The sequence below is a fragment of the Nansenia antarctica genome (genome assembly GCF_963989245.1).
Source record: "Nansenia antarctica genome assembly, chromosome: 5".
Taxonomy (NCBI): Eukaryota; Metazoa; Chordata; class Actinopteri; order Argentiniformes; family Microstomatidae; genus Nansenia; species Nansenia antarctica.
The window spans coordinates 46,718,165-46,733,527 of record NC_137690.1 but is presented as its reverse complement, the minus strand read 5'-3'; the positions used below and the strand labels follow the sequence as shown (position 1 = coordinate 46,733,527).

General features: G+C 43.0%; 1 protein-coding gene across 1 annotated transcript in view; it reads left to right on the top strand.

The window, feature by feature from the left end:
- The window catches only part of nmd3 (NMD3 ribosome export adaptor), a 41,572-nt gene that overhangs the window by 3,372 nt on the left and 22,837 nt on the right, over positions 1–15,363 (top strand). Inside the window, exons 4-9 of the mRNA XM_080532635.1 lie at positions 870–966; positions 1,538–1,618; positions 5,666–5,794; positions 6,730–6,820; positions 10,427–10,505; positions 13,020–13,116. Of these exons, the coding sequence (XP_080388761.1) occupies positions 870–966; positions 1,538–1,618; positions 5,666–5,794; positions 6,730–6,820; positions 10,427–10,505; positions 13,020–13,116 (574 nt within the window). The remainder of the gene's footprint in view (positions 1–869; positions 967–1,537; positions 1,619–5,665; positions 5,795–6,729; positions 6,821–10,426; positions 10,506–13,019; positions 13,117–15,363) is intronic.

Genomic DNA, 15,363 nt, shown 5'->3' with positions numbered 1-15,363 from the left:
GCGTAGAAAATTCATTCGTGGCGGCCCGCCAGGAATTAATGCATATAGAGGAAACACTGTAATATAAAATTACAATATTAGGAGGAAGACTCATATCTTTCACCAAGGAGGTCCTTAATTTAACACCCTTAATTACCCAAGTGGCACCAGAACATCCAGATTTTCTCCCCTGTAGATCGTTCCAGCTGTTGGGTGCACCATAACCAAAAGTGGAGTTACTTGACCAAAAGGGAGGAAGATATTATGTGAATGATTCATTGTTACATCTCTACAAGTTTTACTTGTTAGAGACAGGGCAGGGAAGGAGAGTATATAGTCCCGCTGGGACCATAATATATATATACTGACAAATGTAAGCACTCACTGCAACGTAAGTCGCTTTGGATAAAAGCGTCAGCTAAATGGCGTATATTATTATATATATAAATGCACTTAACTCACCAGCTGCCAAAGAATTCGGGAACACTCACCAGCTAAAGTGCCAACTGTTTTATGTGGCGTTAACTTAGCAACAATACTTTGATTGGCTACAAAATGAAGCACCATAATTCTTTTGGTCAACAAAGTCACCCGTGGCACTCCTAGAATGTTGACAATTTAAGCGACTTTATTCACCTTCTGCACTAACTGAGCTGTAACACAACTGCTTGGATCTTACCTCTTCCTCTTCACCCCCATTGTGATATAAGCCTCTACATTATGTGCAAACACCATTCATGCAGATACCTTTTATCCAAGGTGCAATACTCCAATGTTGGTTCAGATGAGTGATTGCTCTTCTCCCTCCTCCTCTTCCCACCCCCATCTCCTCTTCCTCCTCCCCTCCTCCTCCTCTCCCTCCTTCCCCCTCTCCCTCCTTCCCTGTGCAGGTACCTGCAGCCACCCACCACCTGGATGCAGTGTGCTCTGGAGTCCAGGGAACTGCTGTCTCTCTGTCTGAAGAAGCTCAAGGGCTCCATGACCAAAGTGAGCAGTGCCTCTACCGACTCATAACACCACTACTTCTGTCTTCAGCTCAGCTGGGGTCTATATGCCCCTGTTCACTGTTTACCCCCCAGTACTGCTTAACAATGGTCTTTCCCATTGATCTGACCAGACTGGAGAGGTAATGCGTCATATTTTGTTGTCCCTATGTCCTACTGGATGGATGGATGAATAGATAGATGAAAGAGGATGGCTAGAAAGATGAGAGAGGGGGAGGTATAGAAAGGCCAAAACAGTTTAGAGGGTTAGGGTTAATCCACATAGGTTATACTGTATGAAGCAGTTGTGACTGGTGAAAGGATGATGGGTAGGTAGTTGAAAGGTTAGATAGATATATGGTTGGAATGACAGACAGTATGTTAGAAGGTCATAGACAGAATGTTAGATAGGACAAACAAAACTATGTCGCCCTGCTCTATGTAGCCCTGTCAGAAGGTCAAACAAAAGAAGGGTACATTCACTGTACTGGGACAGTGCTGAGGCTAAAATGGAGTCATTCAGAATGCTGGCACAGTGCTGTGGCTCTCATCCTAATGACCTATGACCCCTCCAGGTGCGTCTGATCGACGCCGGGTTCCTGTGGACGGAGCCTCACTCCAAGAGGATCAAGCTGAAGGTGACCATCCAGAAAGAGGTGAGACACCGTCCGAGCCCTGGTCTGTTGTTGGTTCAGATGTCTATTGTATTCTGTTTCTATTTTATTCTATCGTCACTTTATTTTGTTGTCGTTGTTGTTTGGGATGCGAGCTGCTATAACGCCTTAATTTCCCCCTCGGGGATCAATTGAGTAATTATCTATCTTATAAACCCAGTGTTACGGTCTCCTCCCTCCACTGCTGTCTTGTTCTGATTGTGTTGCAGGATGGCAGTGGGGAGAGGAGGCCTGATTGGCTGATGTAGCACACCTGTGCCTATTTAGGTTGTGCATTGGGGATCAGTCCGTCTCTCTCTCTCTCTCCATACAGGATATCCTTTTTTGACTCTTCTGTTAGTGGCAACCTTTTGTTCCTTTGTTTCACCTTTACAACATTCCACATACAGATCACTCACCCACACCCTACACAACTGATAAAACTGACTATCACATCCCATTTCTAAATTACTTATTTTGCTTTAGTTATTAATAAAATAATCATTTACCTTTACCCTCGACTTGTCTCCCTATTTTGTCACTTTCTCTGAGCCGGGTTAGTGACACCGGCGTATCATATTTTAAAAGCAAAATAGTTAGTTTGACTTTCGTCAAAAGTATTGGTTTCATATGAATATTGTGAAATCTCTCAAAAATAAATGGTGCCTTGATAAATCTACTTCCCCGAGGGAATAGAGGGGCAAAGGGAGGGACGATATTTAATCCAGGGATTAATGAGGATTTAGAAACCCAAGTCTTCTGAGGCCAAGTCTTCTAAAACCACAATCAGTTGTTGTGTTTACCCAGGTGACAGTGAACTGTCTCTTTCGTGGGAATCTTCTGAGGCTTGTTTGTTATTGTTGTTGAGAAAAAGGACCCCCCCCCCCAAAAAAAACAAAAACGTACGCTTCTTCACTATGCTTACATGACAAGCACGGGGTGAGACCGACACACAAAGTAAGTCGTTGACGTCACTACTAGCTACGAGGTCTTTCGGTGGGAAGGGAACAGTCATTGTAGTGGTGGTGGTGTCAAGATTGTTGACTGTGTGTGTGTGTGTGTGTGTGTGTGTGTGTGAGCTAGTTTCAGAGCAGGGGCAGTGATTCAGGAGATTAACAGTCTTGGCTTGTCATCTCAGCCTGCTGACCTTTAATGGGAACGGAGCGCCTCTCCCTCCTCAGGGGCCACGCCTTTGTCTTCACCTCAGTAGCTTTCTGTGTGCCTGCGTGACCGGCGATTCTGTATCTAGCTATGTGCCATTTAGACAGTGATCCTGTATCTAGCTATGTGCCATTTAGATGGCGATCCTGTATCTAGCTATGTGCCATTTAGACAGTGGTCCTGTATCTAGCTGTGTGCCATTTAGATGGCGATCCTGTATCTAGCTGTGCCATTTAGACAGTGATCCTGTATCTAGCTATGTGCCATTTAGACAGTGATCCTGTATCTAGCTATGTGCCATTTAGATGGCGATCCTGTATCTAGCTATGTGCCATTTAGACAGTGGTCCTGTATCTAGCTGTGTGCCATTTAGATGGCGATCCTGTATCTAGCTGTGCCATTTAGACAGTGATCCTGTATCTAGCTATGTGCCATTTAGATGGTGATCCTGTATCTAGCTATGTGCCATTTAGATGGCGATCCTGTATCTAGCTATGTGCCATTTAGACAGTGATCCTGTATCTAGCTATGTGCCATTTAGATGGCGATCCTGTATCTAGCTATGTGCCATTTAGACCGTGATCCTGTATCTAGCTATGTGCCATTTAGATGGCGATCCTCTATCTAGCTATGTGCCATTTAGATGGTGATCCTGTATCTAGCTATGTGCCATTTAGGCTGGGATCCTGTATCTAGCTATGTGCCATTTAGACAGTGATCCTGTATCTAGCTGTGTGCCATTTAGACGGCGATCCTGTATCCAGCTATGTGCCATTTAGATGGCGATCCTGTATCTAGCTATGTGCCATTTAGATGGCGATCCTGTATCTAGCTATGTGCCATTTAGATTGCGATCCTGTATCTAGCTTTGTGCCATTTAGATGGCGATCCTGTATCTAGCTATGTGCCATTTAGACGGCGATCCTGTATCTAGCTATGTGCCATTTAGATGGCGATCCTGTATCTAGCTATGTGCCATTTAGATGGCGATCCTGTATCTAGCTATGTGCCATTTAGATTGCGATCCTGTATCTAGCTTTGTGCCATTTAGATGGCGATCCTGTATCTAGCTATGTGCCATTTAGACGGCGATCCTGTATCTAGCTATGTGACATTTAGATGGCGATCCTGTATCTAGCTTAGGGCTGCAACTAACGATTATTTTGGTAGTCGACTAATCTGTCGATTATTTTTTCGGTTAGTCGCGATTAGTCGTGTGGCTTTTCGCTGCGCGTAAATGGCGACGCAGAAGCATAAATCCGGCTTAACTAGCTATCTAACCTAACGTTACGCCAAGCTACAGCTGCTCACAGAGCTAGTTGATTGGCTAGCTAGCATTGCTGGCTAGACTACAGACAGCTCACGTTAGTAGGCTACGCTTGGCGCTGTTTATCTTACAGACAGCTCGCTGGTGGACTCAACATAATTGAAATAGCATTCACTTATCAAGCATCATTCATGATCATCCACCATGACTACCTGGTATTTTAATAGCGACCACCCCTCACTTCATTTCATCTCGCGTTCTCCTGGCTTCAACATGGAAAACCCCTGCTACGTAACGTTACATACAAGCGCCTCTGTCTGTCACACGCGTGCCACAGGGCAAATAAATTAATAGCACAAACGCTCATAGCATGTACAGCCCTGTCCATGAGACGTTGTTTTCCAACATGTAACAGTAAAGCTAACATAAACATTACGACCCTAACAATATAACGTTAGCCAGTTGGCTAACAACGTTAGCTAAAACTTACCCAGCTGATTCTTGCATGGCTCCCGTAAAAAAAAAAAAAAAAACGTTTGTTTGTTCAAATTTTTTATACGATTAGTCGACACTAAAATTCCACGCCGACGAGTTTTTATAATCGACGTCGTCGATTATGTCGACTAATCGTTGCAGCCCTAATCTAGCTATGTGCCATTTAGATGGCGATCCTGTATCTAGCTATGTGCCATTTAGATTGCGATCCTGTATCTAGCTTTGTGCCATTTAGATGGCGATCCTGTATCTAGCTATGTGCCATTTAGACGGCTATCCTGTATCTAGCTATGTGCCATTTAGATGGCGATCCTGTATCTAGCTATGTGCCATTTAGATGGCGATCCTGTATCTAGCTATCTGCCATTTAGACAGTGATCCTGTATTAGTCCTTGGGCCAAACCCCAAAATGTAACATTTCATTATCATCTGGGTGGGCAAATTCTAGATGTGATTTTTGTATTCCTATACATCCCTAGATTATGTTTTGATAATCGAGATTCGTCGCAGTCGGTTGCTTTCGTGCCGCTACGGCAGTTTAAACTTTCGATTAAGGACCTCTTTATTGAAAAATGTGTTTATTTTTCTTGATTGTGTTTTTATTATGTTGTCATTTTGTATGTGTATTATGTATTATTGTAAACTGTGTGTATGCAGGCCTCCCTTGTAAAAGAGACCGTGGTCTCAACAGGTTAAAAAATTACAGTTCAATAAAAAGGGTTAGGGTTAGGGTTAGATACACAAATACTGAAAGTCAAGAGACTTTCAGAGTGCATGACTGGGTCTCTGAACAATCTGTAGGTAGGTGGGAGTTCTGGGACTCACTGTGTGACTGTATTTAAACGTTAACGGGATGGTTCCCGTGGCCTGGGGTGGTCCAGTGGTCTAGCACCGTGGTCTACAGTGCACATTATGCCCATGTCGGGATGGGTTAGAATCCGGCCCGTGCCCTGCTGACATACCCTCTCTCTCTCTCTCTCCCTTCTTCTCCTTACTTTCCTGTCTGTCTTCACTATATCTGTCCAATAAAATAAAAAACATGAGTGTGACTGCCCCACTCAGAACAAATGACGGGATGGTTCGCTACTTTGAGGCTCACGGTCTGGTGTTTTTTCCCGCCCCTCCAGGTGATGAACGGCGCCATCCTGCAGCAGGTGTTTGTGGTGGAGTTTGTCATCCAGGGCCAGATGTGTGACGATTGCCACCGTATCGAGGCCAAGGACTTCTGGAACTCTGTGGTGCAAGTCAGACAGAAGGTAAAAAAAATAAAAACGTCTTCTAGCATGACGACCGCCCCTGGCCTGAGCATAGATTACTTACTTAATGACTTAGTCAAATGTATTTGTTGCAAGTCGCTTTGGTTAAAGGCGTCTGCTAAATGCCAAAAATGTTAATCTAATGTCGGTAGGCAGGCACAGAGACGGAGGTTAGCAGGCGAAACAGACGTCAAGTCGTTGCAAACAGTAGCCCCTGAGATTCAAGTGACTTTTCCTTGACCTCGTTTGAAAACGTCACAGAGTTCACGGTCCTTAAGGTCGGGGAGGAAAAAGTTGCATGGAAAGAGCATTGCTGAAAGGAATCTCGACTGATTCATGATCCTCGTTCACTCCCGATGTCACATGAATCAACGTTTTTATGCCTTTATTATCAGTTCTGATAACACAGTGACGCTGCAGTGGGCGTATAATTGGGTTAACAAATGTTTCAGAGGACGTAAAGAAAGTGTTTTATCCTGTCAACATATTTTATTTTTGGAGCAACATTTCCCTCAGTGCTTCCCACCCATGCAGCCTCAGTAACCGGTGCTTCCTTCTAGCACGACGACTGCCAATGGCCCCGGGCCTGAGCCATAGATGACTTTCTCCTGCTATGACTGGTGGATAGATGATTCACTTACTTAGCCAAATGTATTTGTTTGTAAGTCGCTTTGGAATAAGGCGTCTGCTAAATGCCCAAAATGTAAAATTGTACGGAAAAATGAAAAAAAGAGTCTCCTTTTCTTCAGACTGTGTACAATTGGAACGGTCCTTATCCAAGCTGCCGTTCACAGACAACTAGCGTTAACTTTTAATTCCTCACCAAATCTTAGCCTACTTAGAATGTTCTTAGGTGGGGTGCATATTGTTGACATGCTGTGATCAGAATGATTGTATTGAATATGAATCTGGTGTTTGGTGTCCATCTTCCACAGACTATTCACAAGAAAACCTTCTACTACCTGGAGCAGCTCATCCTCAAACACAAACTCCACACCAACGCCCTCAACATCAAGGAAATCAACGGTGGGTCGGTCTGAACCACATTCAGTGCCGTGGGTCAAAGTCGCCCAAATTGTCAACGTCCTAGATAAGAGTTCCACGGTTTGACTTAATTCACCTAAAATCCAATAATTACGATGCTTCATTTTGTAGCCAATCAAAATGTTGTCGCTAGGTAAAACACCACATGGAACACTAGAACTCTAGGTGGTGAGTGTTCCGAAACTCTAGTTGGCAGTTGGTGACATTTTACATGAAACATGTTTGGCATTTAGCAGACGCCTTATTCCAAAGCGACGTACAACAAATACATTTCGTGAGCTTACAATTATAAGGTTCTATCTCCGTTTAGGGTAGTTCAGAGATATTGAGCGTCAAAGTTTTTACATTCCATTATGTTTTGCAGGGCTCTCAAGTCTCACGCATTTGGCGTGAGACACACGCATTTCAACCCGTTCACACGCTCACACGCCACACCTTGTATTTCTCACGCAGAGAAATTACCAGGGGCGCCCACCAAGTTGCGCCGCTATTTTTAAAAATAGAACAGGTAGAGAATCAAGTGAGTTCCCTCTGGTTCCCCTAGAGTTCAGAAGGCCACGCACCAGCTAATCAAATACAAAATATAGCTACCGAACAGCCAATCAGAAAATAATAGCATTGCTGTATCCGGGTAACATTTTGATATTCCCGCTACAACAAACAACGTTCTGATTCCAACGACACGGGCTGACTGGAGCTATTGATTCAGATGCTCGCTACACAGAAGAGGACAGATTATTTGAATTGATCATTCACATCTCGAAGTGGCTACAGACTGGTGGGAGAAGACCATATCCTTTGACGCTGAGACTGTGTGTGTGTTTTTTTTTTTTTTTTACAAATTGATGTCATTTATCAGATCAGACCCCGTCCCCCCCCGCCGCCGCCAAAATCTCACTCTGAACCAGGGTTTCCGTTAACCGGTAATTCCCGGACTTTGTCCGGTAAAAGTTGATGAAGTCCGACAAATTGAAAACTCGTCGGACATAAATGTCCGGTGAAAATAATTCCCTCTAAGCACAATTTGAATACAATTCGCTAAAGTTCACATTCTGATTCCTTCTATTTTAAAAAAGACGAATATATATGTGACGGGGTGTATAGGCTATGTATTTATTTTATTATGATATGATTTGACACCGGCATGATGATGACTCCTAATGTGTAGGCTGCCTATGCGAAACAGCGGTTGTTTCCGGTGTGCGCTATAACTCGTGCACAATCGAGTCGAGGCAGAGAGGAGGATAGCGATGTTTCTCTCTGTGATAGTGTGATTATGCAAGCCTTTTCTGAAAGGGATGAGAACCCGATTGTTTCAGCTTCTCCCAGGGAGAAAGTGGTAGAGTTACCATCCTCCCCGAGTCCTACCATACCATCCGCTGACAGCCTATCTCTGCCTGTAACCGGCGAGCGATTGCGTGTCGCTCAAGTAGCTGATCAGTCATTAAACAAATGTTTTTTACATGCAGCTAGTGAGGAATCTGAAATAGGGGGCAACGTAGTTTATTTCCTTAACGATGGGATATTAATGCGTAAATGGTCTCCTCCTAATGCAAATGGTTGTGAGTGGAATACTGTAAAACAAGTGGTTGTGCCTGTGGGTTATAGACAACAGGTGTTATCTGTAGCACATGAGAGCCAGTGGTCAGGACATTTAGGTATAACTAAAACTTATCAGCTGATATTGAAACATTTCTTTTGGCCCGGACTGAAGGCGGATGTTGCCAAGCACTGCCGCTGTTGCCATACTTGTCAGATGGCGGGTAAGCCTAATCAATCCATTCCACCCGCACCATTGCATCCCATTCCTGCTATAGGGGAGCCATTTGAACGTGTAATAATTGATTGTGTTGGACCTTTGCCTAGGACTAAAAGTGGAAGTCAGTATTTGCTTACTATTATGTGCGCTGCTACTCGTTTTCCCGAAGCTGTTCCGTTGCGTAACATATCAGCCAGCTCAGTGGTGAAAGCTTTAACAACGTTTTTTTCCACATTCGGTCTTCCTCTTGTTATACAATCTGACCAGGGCACTAACTTTCAGTCTAAGCTTTTCAAACAAGCCCTAAGAACGTTAGGGGTACGATGTCACGCCAGAAGCCTACATGCTTGCACTGTTCAATAAAATGTTATACATCTAGACATTGTGGTATTTCTTTATATACGTATCCCAGCCTGCCTATTGTTTCTCAATAAACAGTTATGTTCTCCTCATTGACATACTCCCGAGTCCGATTAAGTATGATTTGACAGGCAGCTAAACGAAATGCCTTCCCAACCAGCGAGACCTGGTTATAGAAATGACGTTGTTTTATTGATAAAAAAAAGGGTAAAACTGGAAAGAGAAAATAGAAAACTCACATTAATCCCAAACAATTTAACAAACTTCAGTTAACGTAATGTGGAGTCTGTTCATTGATCGATGCTGTCTGTTCAGTTCCCAGTGAGGCGCCCGTTCAGCGCTGGACATAATGGCATAGCGCGCATGCGAATCATGTTATATTATTATATATTATATAGCTCGCATCTAATCGTATCGGATGAGAAATAGACATTAAATGGCATATATAGGCCGCTACACAACAGTAATCACCGCGACAAACAGCTATATTAGATTTTTTTTTTTTTTTTTTTTTTTATATTTTAATATGATGACCGGAATATATCACGTTTGTCCGGTAAATCGAAATCTTCCCGGACACGATGTCCGGCGGCAATTTTTTCTAACGGAAACCCTGCTCTGAACTCTGTTCAAAACTTGAGAGCCCTGGTTTTGTGAGATGGAACCTTTGTATTTTATGAATTACTAACTCAAAAATGTAAACATTTTAAAAATAACACCACACAGGCATTAATAAACACCTAATGGATCAGATTATGAAAAAATGAAAATGAAAATGACAAAAATTGAGATAGAACCTTATAATTCTAACGTCACAATTTTTCTAAAGTAAGTGAATCATCTATCCACCAGTCATAGCAGGAGAAAGTCATCTATGCTCGGGCCTGGGGCCATTGGCAGTCGTCGTCTTAGAAGAAGGACTAATGAGTTAAGGGGTTATCCACTGCCATTAATGAAAGTCAATCTGGTGGAGCAGAACATACAGATAGTTGTAGTTGGGGTAATGTCGTTCGCCAGGCAGCCGGCCGTAGACCGTGAACGCATAATTGTGACACTAATTCTTCTCCTGGTACAGCGGTCCTGCTGTGAGCTTCAGCACAGTACAGAGTGCATAGAGTCAGTCTGGTGGATCACGTGGAGCATTCCATTAACCATGCCAACAACGCGGCTTGACTCCCTATTTTCTTTAGATGTGCGTGCTCAAACACTCACTCACACACACACTCACTCACACACACACACAGGCATGCTGTGGAGTGAGGGGTGGATCAGCAGCGTCACCCCCGCTGTTGGCCAGTCTTGTGAGGGAGAGGTTGGCCCCTTGACAGTGAAATATAAATTATCTTCGAGTTAAAAGCCTCTTCAACATGTGGCGGCCATATTTGCGCGTGTGTGCGCGCGCGGTGGGGAATGTGTGTCTGTGATGCATCTATCGATGATTTAAAATATACTTTTTCCTCCCGTTTCAGATGGGATTGATTTCTACTACGCCACCAAGCAGCATGCCCTGAAGATGGTGGACTTCCTCCAGTGCACAGTCCCCAGCAGGTAAGAAGACCCATCTCTTCAGGCTACACCTTAACTATCCCTCCTGAAACCTCTCCGTCCCCTCTACCCCTCTGTAGAGTTTCTCTGCAGTAAATAAAATAAATAAATACATAAATAAACTGAATTCTTCCCCCTTCTAGCATTATGACTGCCCATGGCCCTAGCATAGATTACTTTCTCCTGCTATGACTGGTGGATAGATGATTCACTTACTTAGTCAAATGTATGTAAATTGCTTTGGAATAAGGCGTCTGCTAAATGGTAATGTAAATGACTCTGTTTATATGGGCACTGTCACTAACTGCAAAGTGTTAGCATTTGTAACTAAAAACCAATGCAAGTCAATGGACCCTAAATTAGCATGTCTGAATTGTGCTCGAATCATCTCAAATTAATTTAAACCCAGCGATTGAGTGTTTTCAGAGAATTTGAGATGATGATTTGGCCATGACATTTCAAACAGGCTAACTGTGGGTCTATTGGCACCCATTGTTTGCTTGTTGTTTTGTAAGCGCTATGACGGTGTTCAGACGTTTTGATTGTCTGTCCTTCGCTATAGACTACCGTATTTTCCGCACTATAAGGCGCACCGGATTATAAGGCGCACCTTCAATGAATGGCCTATTTTAGAACTGTTTTCATATATAGGGCGCACCGGATTATAAGGCGCACCGGATTATAAGGCGCATAGAATAGAATATAGAATACTGCAGTCAAACGTTTGACTGGGGTTGCGTTACGCCCAAGCTCCACCTACTGCGTTGCGTCACCTCTCCATCGGTGTTGTGTCAACTTCCCGTTGTCCATGCTCCACCTGAGCGTTGTCACCGTCAACGTTCTACCTGCTCCACTGTCAAAAATATATATTTTTCCACCTCAAGTATCAGCCGTTCGTCATCCATTTTTGCAACAAGCGTCAAGGACCTGCGGTGATTCACAGCTGACTCGCGTGAATAGCAATTCGCAATAGCTGCGACCACGAGATATAGAGTAGTTAGCTACAAGCATTTTCAATCTGCTATTATCTCTATTAGTGGATTAACCGCTGTGGTGATTTAACAGCTGATAAAAAATACATCAAGTAGACTACAAACAGAGCAAAACAACACCAGAAAACAACCAATAGGCTATACAATTATAACCAACAACCAATATGTGACAGCTCCTGGTGAAATGTGCAACGTAATTTTTCAGTTTTTACACATGCTTAAACTACAGATGGTAAGCTTTCAAATGATGTGTCATACATTCAAATCAGAGAAAGATTGAACACGACAGGCGTATTTGAATGTTGGTTCACCTCAAACACTGAATGGGAGAAAAGTGACTCTGAACGCAGCCACAGCTACAAACGCTCCTAACAAAACACATCGCTACGAAGGTCTCAACTGTATTTTAATAACATGACAACATACTGGGAGAACATCGACATGCTAAAAACACATAACTACACATAACTAGATGAACACACAGTTCTTGCTTTTGAACACGAGCTAAAACGAAAGTATGTTTACAAGTCAACAAGTCAACCCAACCCAACCCAAACGAGAATAATGAATCCAATACACAAATTATGTGTTTAGTGTTTAGTGTTTAGTGATCGTTAAACTGTTGTTTATTATATGGAGTGGGTACTTTAAAACTTCAAGTTGAAAGCACCAAGAAGGACCGCCTCGAAATTCATCGATGTTCATGTCCCGTGCTCGCGCTGTTGCCTTCATTCGAATAGTGACTGTAGAGACGCTTCTACTTGGTGTTTACTGATTACCGTAATGCTGCAAGCGGTGCGGCTTTGTAGTTTACCAGTCGTACTGAAACATTTTGACAGAGCGCCTTGAGCGCCGTGTACAACCAGTATGGATCAACAAATTAACCAATTGATCCATATATAAGGCGCTCCGGGTTATAAGGCGCACTGTCGTTTTTTTTGAAAATTAAAGGCTTTTAAGTGCGCCTTATAGTGCGGAAAATACGGTATTTCAGTATAAGGAACCAAATAGGTGATTTTTTAAACTTTGTTGAACTATCTCTTTTAGGAGAACACACAACTGGGGTACAGTGCAGCATCTAGGACAGGCAACTTCCTTGTACACTGTGTTAACCCCTGTGATTAACCCCTCTCTAGTTAACACCTCTGTGGTTAACCCCTCTCTAGTAAACCCCTCTGTGGTTAACGGAACGCCCATAGCGGTTGCTGTAATGTCGGGAGGACATGTTGACATGTCAGAGAACAATGATAGGGTGCTGGAGTGAAACCTGAGCTCGACCACCGCACCCAACCACAAGTGGTGTCTAGTTGAAGAGATAACATGTGTTGAGCATCTGATTGGACACGGACGCGATGACAACCAGTTTGATACGATCCGTTCCATGTAGATTGACATTCAGGCTTGTTTTTCTTTTGTTGTTGTAGGTGTTGTAGGTGATTTATTTTATGTTTAACAAAATATTCTCTCTCTTCCCCCCCCCCTCTTTCTCTCTCTCCCTCTCCCTCTCTCTCTCTCTCTCAAACAGGTCAAAGACCTCCCAGCGCCTCATCTCCCACGACATCCACTCAAACACGTACAACTACAAGAGCACCTACTCTGTGGAGATTGTGCCTGTCTGCAAGGTACAGTCAAACTTAATTTGTATTGCACATTTCGTACATAACTGCAATGCCGCCCCTCTTGAGACATCTACTTACCCCTCCAGTACCATTTCCCCAGTGTCAAAAGAAGAAATTCTTCCTTCTTCTAGCACGACGACTGCCAATGGCCTCAGGCCTGAGCATAGATTACTTTTTCCTGCTATGACTGGCGGATAGACGATTCACTTACTAAGGGCCGGTTTCACAGACAAGGCTTAAGCCTAGTCCTGGACTAAATCACACTTTCAATGTAAAATCTCCATTGAAGATGCTTTTTAGTCCAGGATTAGGCTTAAGCCTTGTCTGTGAAACTGGCCCTTAGTCTTTTTATTTTTTTGCCGAGTTGCTTTGGATAAAAGCGTCTGCTAATTACCAAAAATGTAAATGTAAATGGAATGAGCTTCACAGGACTAATAAATAACTAAAGGAAATGACCAAAACTAAAGGAGCAAAAAAATTAATAAAGAATCGGCCGTAACATTTAAACATTCAAGAGTGGAATGTACCGATCCCATTTTTTCACTACCGATACCTGGGCTTCAGGTATCTGCGATACCGATATCAATCCGATATTTGTATTTATTGTTTTACTCCTGAATAATAACAAATACTTCCCTAGTATATAGTCCACAACAACAGTTGGCTATTACAGACTGCCAGCCTTTATTCAAGCAACAAAAACAGTACTCTGCAGTACTCAGTGACCAACTGGTTTAAAGTTAAAACAATTTAAACTGCAGCATTCAGCATTGTAGAAAAAAGATTTCTAGTTTTAGTGCCTTCAGGGTTTTTTTAAATCTTCTCTTACAAATGGAAAATCAATTATAGGACCCTTTTTTAAAGTGTAGTCTAGTGACGCCAGCTGGTGAGACCGTAAACCAGTCGCAGAATCAAAGGCAGGGGTCCCCAAACTCCGGCCCGCGGGTCGGACACGGCCCACCCCCACACTTGGACCGGCCCTTTGAACAACGTAAATTTTCTACAGGCGTTGCACTCGGTGGATTTCTGTCATTTCTGACTGCAATAGCGGCACTGCGCCGACGTGGTGGCGGGGGCGCTGTTTCGCAAATAAGTTATCTTTAGTTTTTGCTAGTGAAATAGCTGATAGTTGATGTTGACTGCTCAAGGAGAATACATATTTGAAAGTACAGAATGCCTGAGAGCCTTATATTGCATTATATTACATTATATTTTGATCATCTGGTGCCTGAATATTGTGTTTTCCTTTGCATAAATAATGACATTTCCACCATAAATTGATGCAGAAAGGTCACAAATTGGTGCATATCAATTCACCAGAATGGTAGAAATTAAGTGTTTGATGCTCGTTTAAGGACCCCCAGACAGCCCTGCTTCATGGGTCCCCCCGTGTATGATGAGGGTCCTCCCTCATGTATCAGACTGTAAAACTGATTATATTTCATTGACATATCACTATAGGTATAAATTCCATCCAAATTCAACTGTTTAGACTTTGTTTGCATCCACCAGTGCTCTCCTGCGCGCAATTGCTTTGCGCAACCGCCTCCATTTCACTCCGTTCCATATTATTTTATGTTAGAGACCGACCCAGGCCCCCCATCACAGAAAGGAAAAATGATGTGGCCCTCACAGAAAAAAGTTTGGGGACCCCTGATCAAAGGGGTGTCAACAATATCTGGTTTTCATTTTTTTTCATAACAGGCAACTTTAAGTTTTAAAGTACCTAGTCGATATAATATACAACAGTCTAACGATCACTAAATACTTATAATCTGTGGATTGGATTCACTGTTCTCGTTTGCCGCAGGCTACCGGTAAGTGATAATGACTTATAAACATACCTTCGTTTTAGGACGTGTTCAAAAGCAAGGACTGTGTGTTCATCTAATTGTGTGTAGTTATGTGTTTTTAGCATGTCCATGTTCTTTCAGCATGTTGTGATGTTATAAAAACGCAGTTAGACGTTCGTAGCTATGTACCACTGTTAGCCGCTAGCTGTTAGCAGCATTTGTTGTTGTGGTTTGATTAGTCACTTTTCTCCTGTCGCATTCCCATTCTTGATTAGCACCAACATTCAAACACTCGTGTCGTCTTGAATTTTCCCCCGATTTGAATGTATGATGCATCATTTGAAAGCTTACAATCTGTAGTTTCAGACTATGTAAACAACCGTAAAATTCACCAGCTGGCATAATGACATTGTCAGACTCAGTACACACAGGTAGCTACTAGCCAACTCTCATGCAT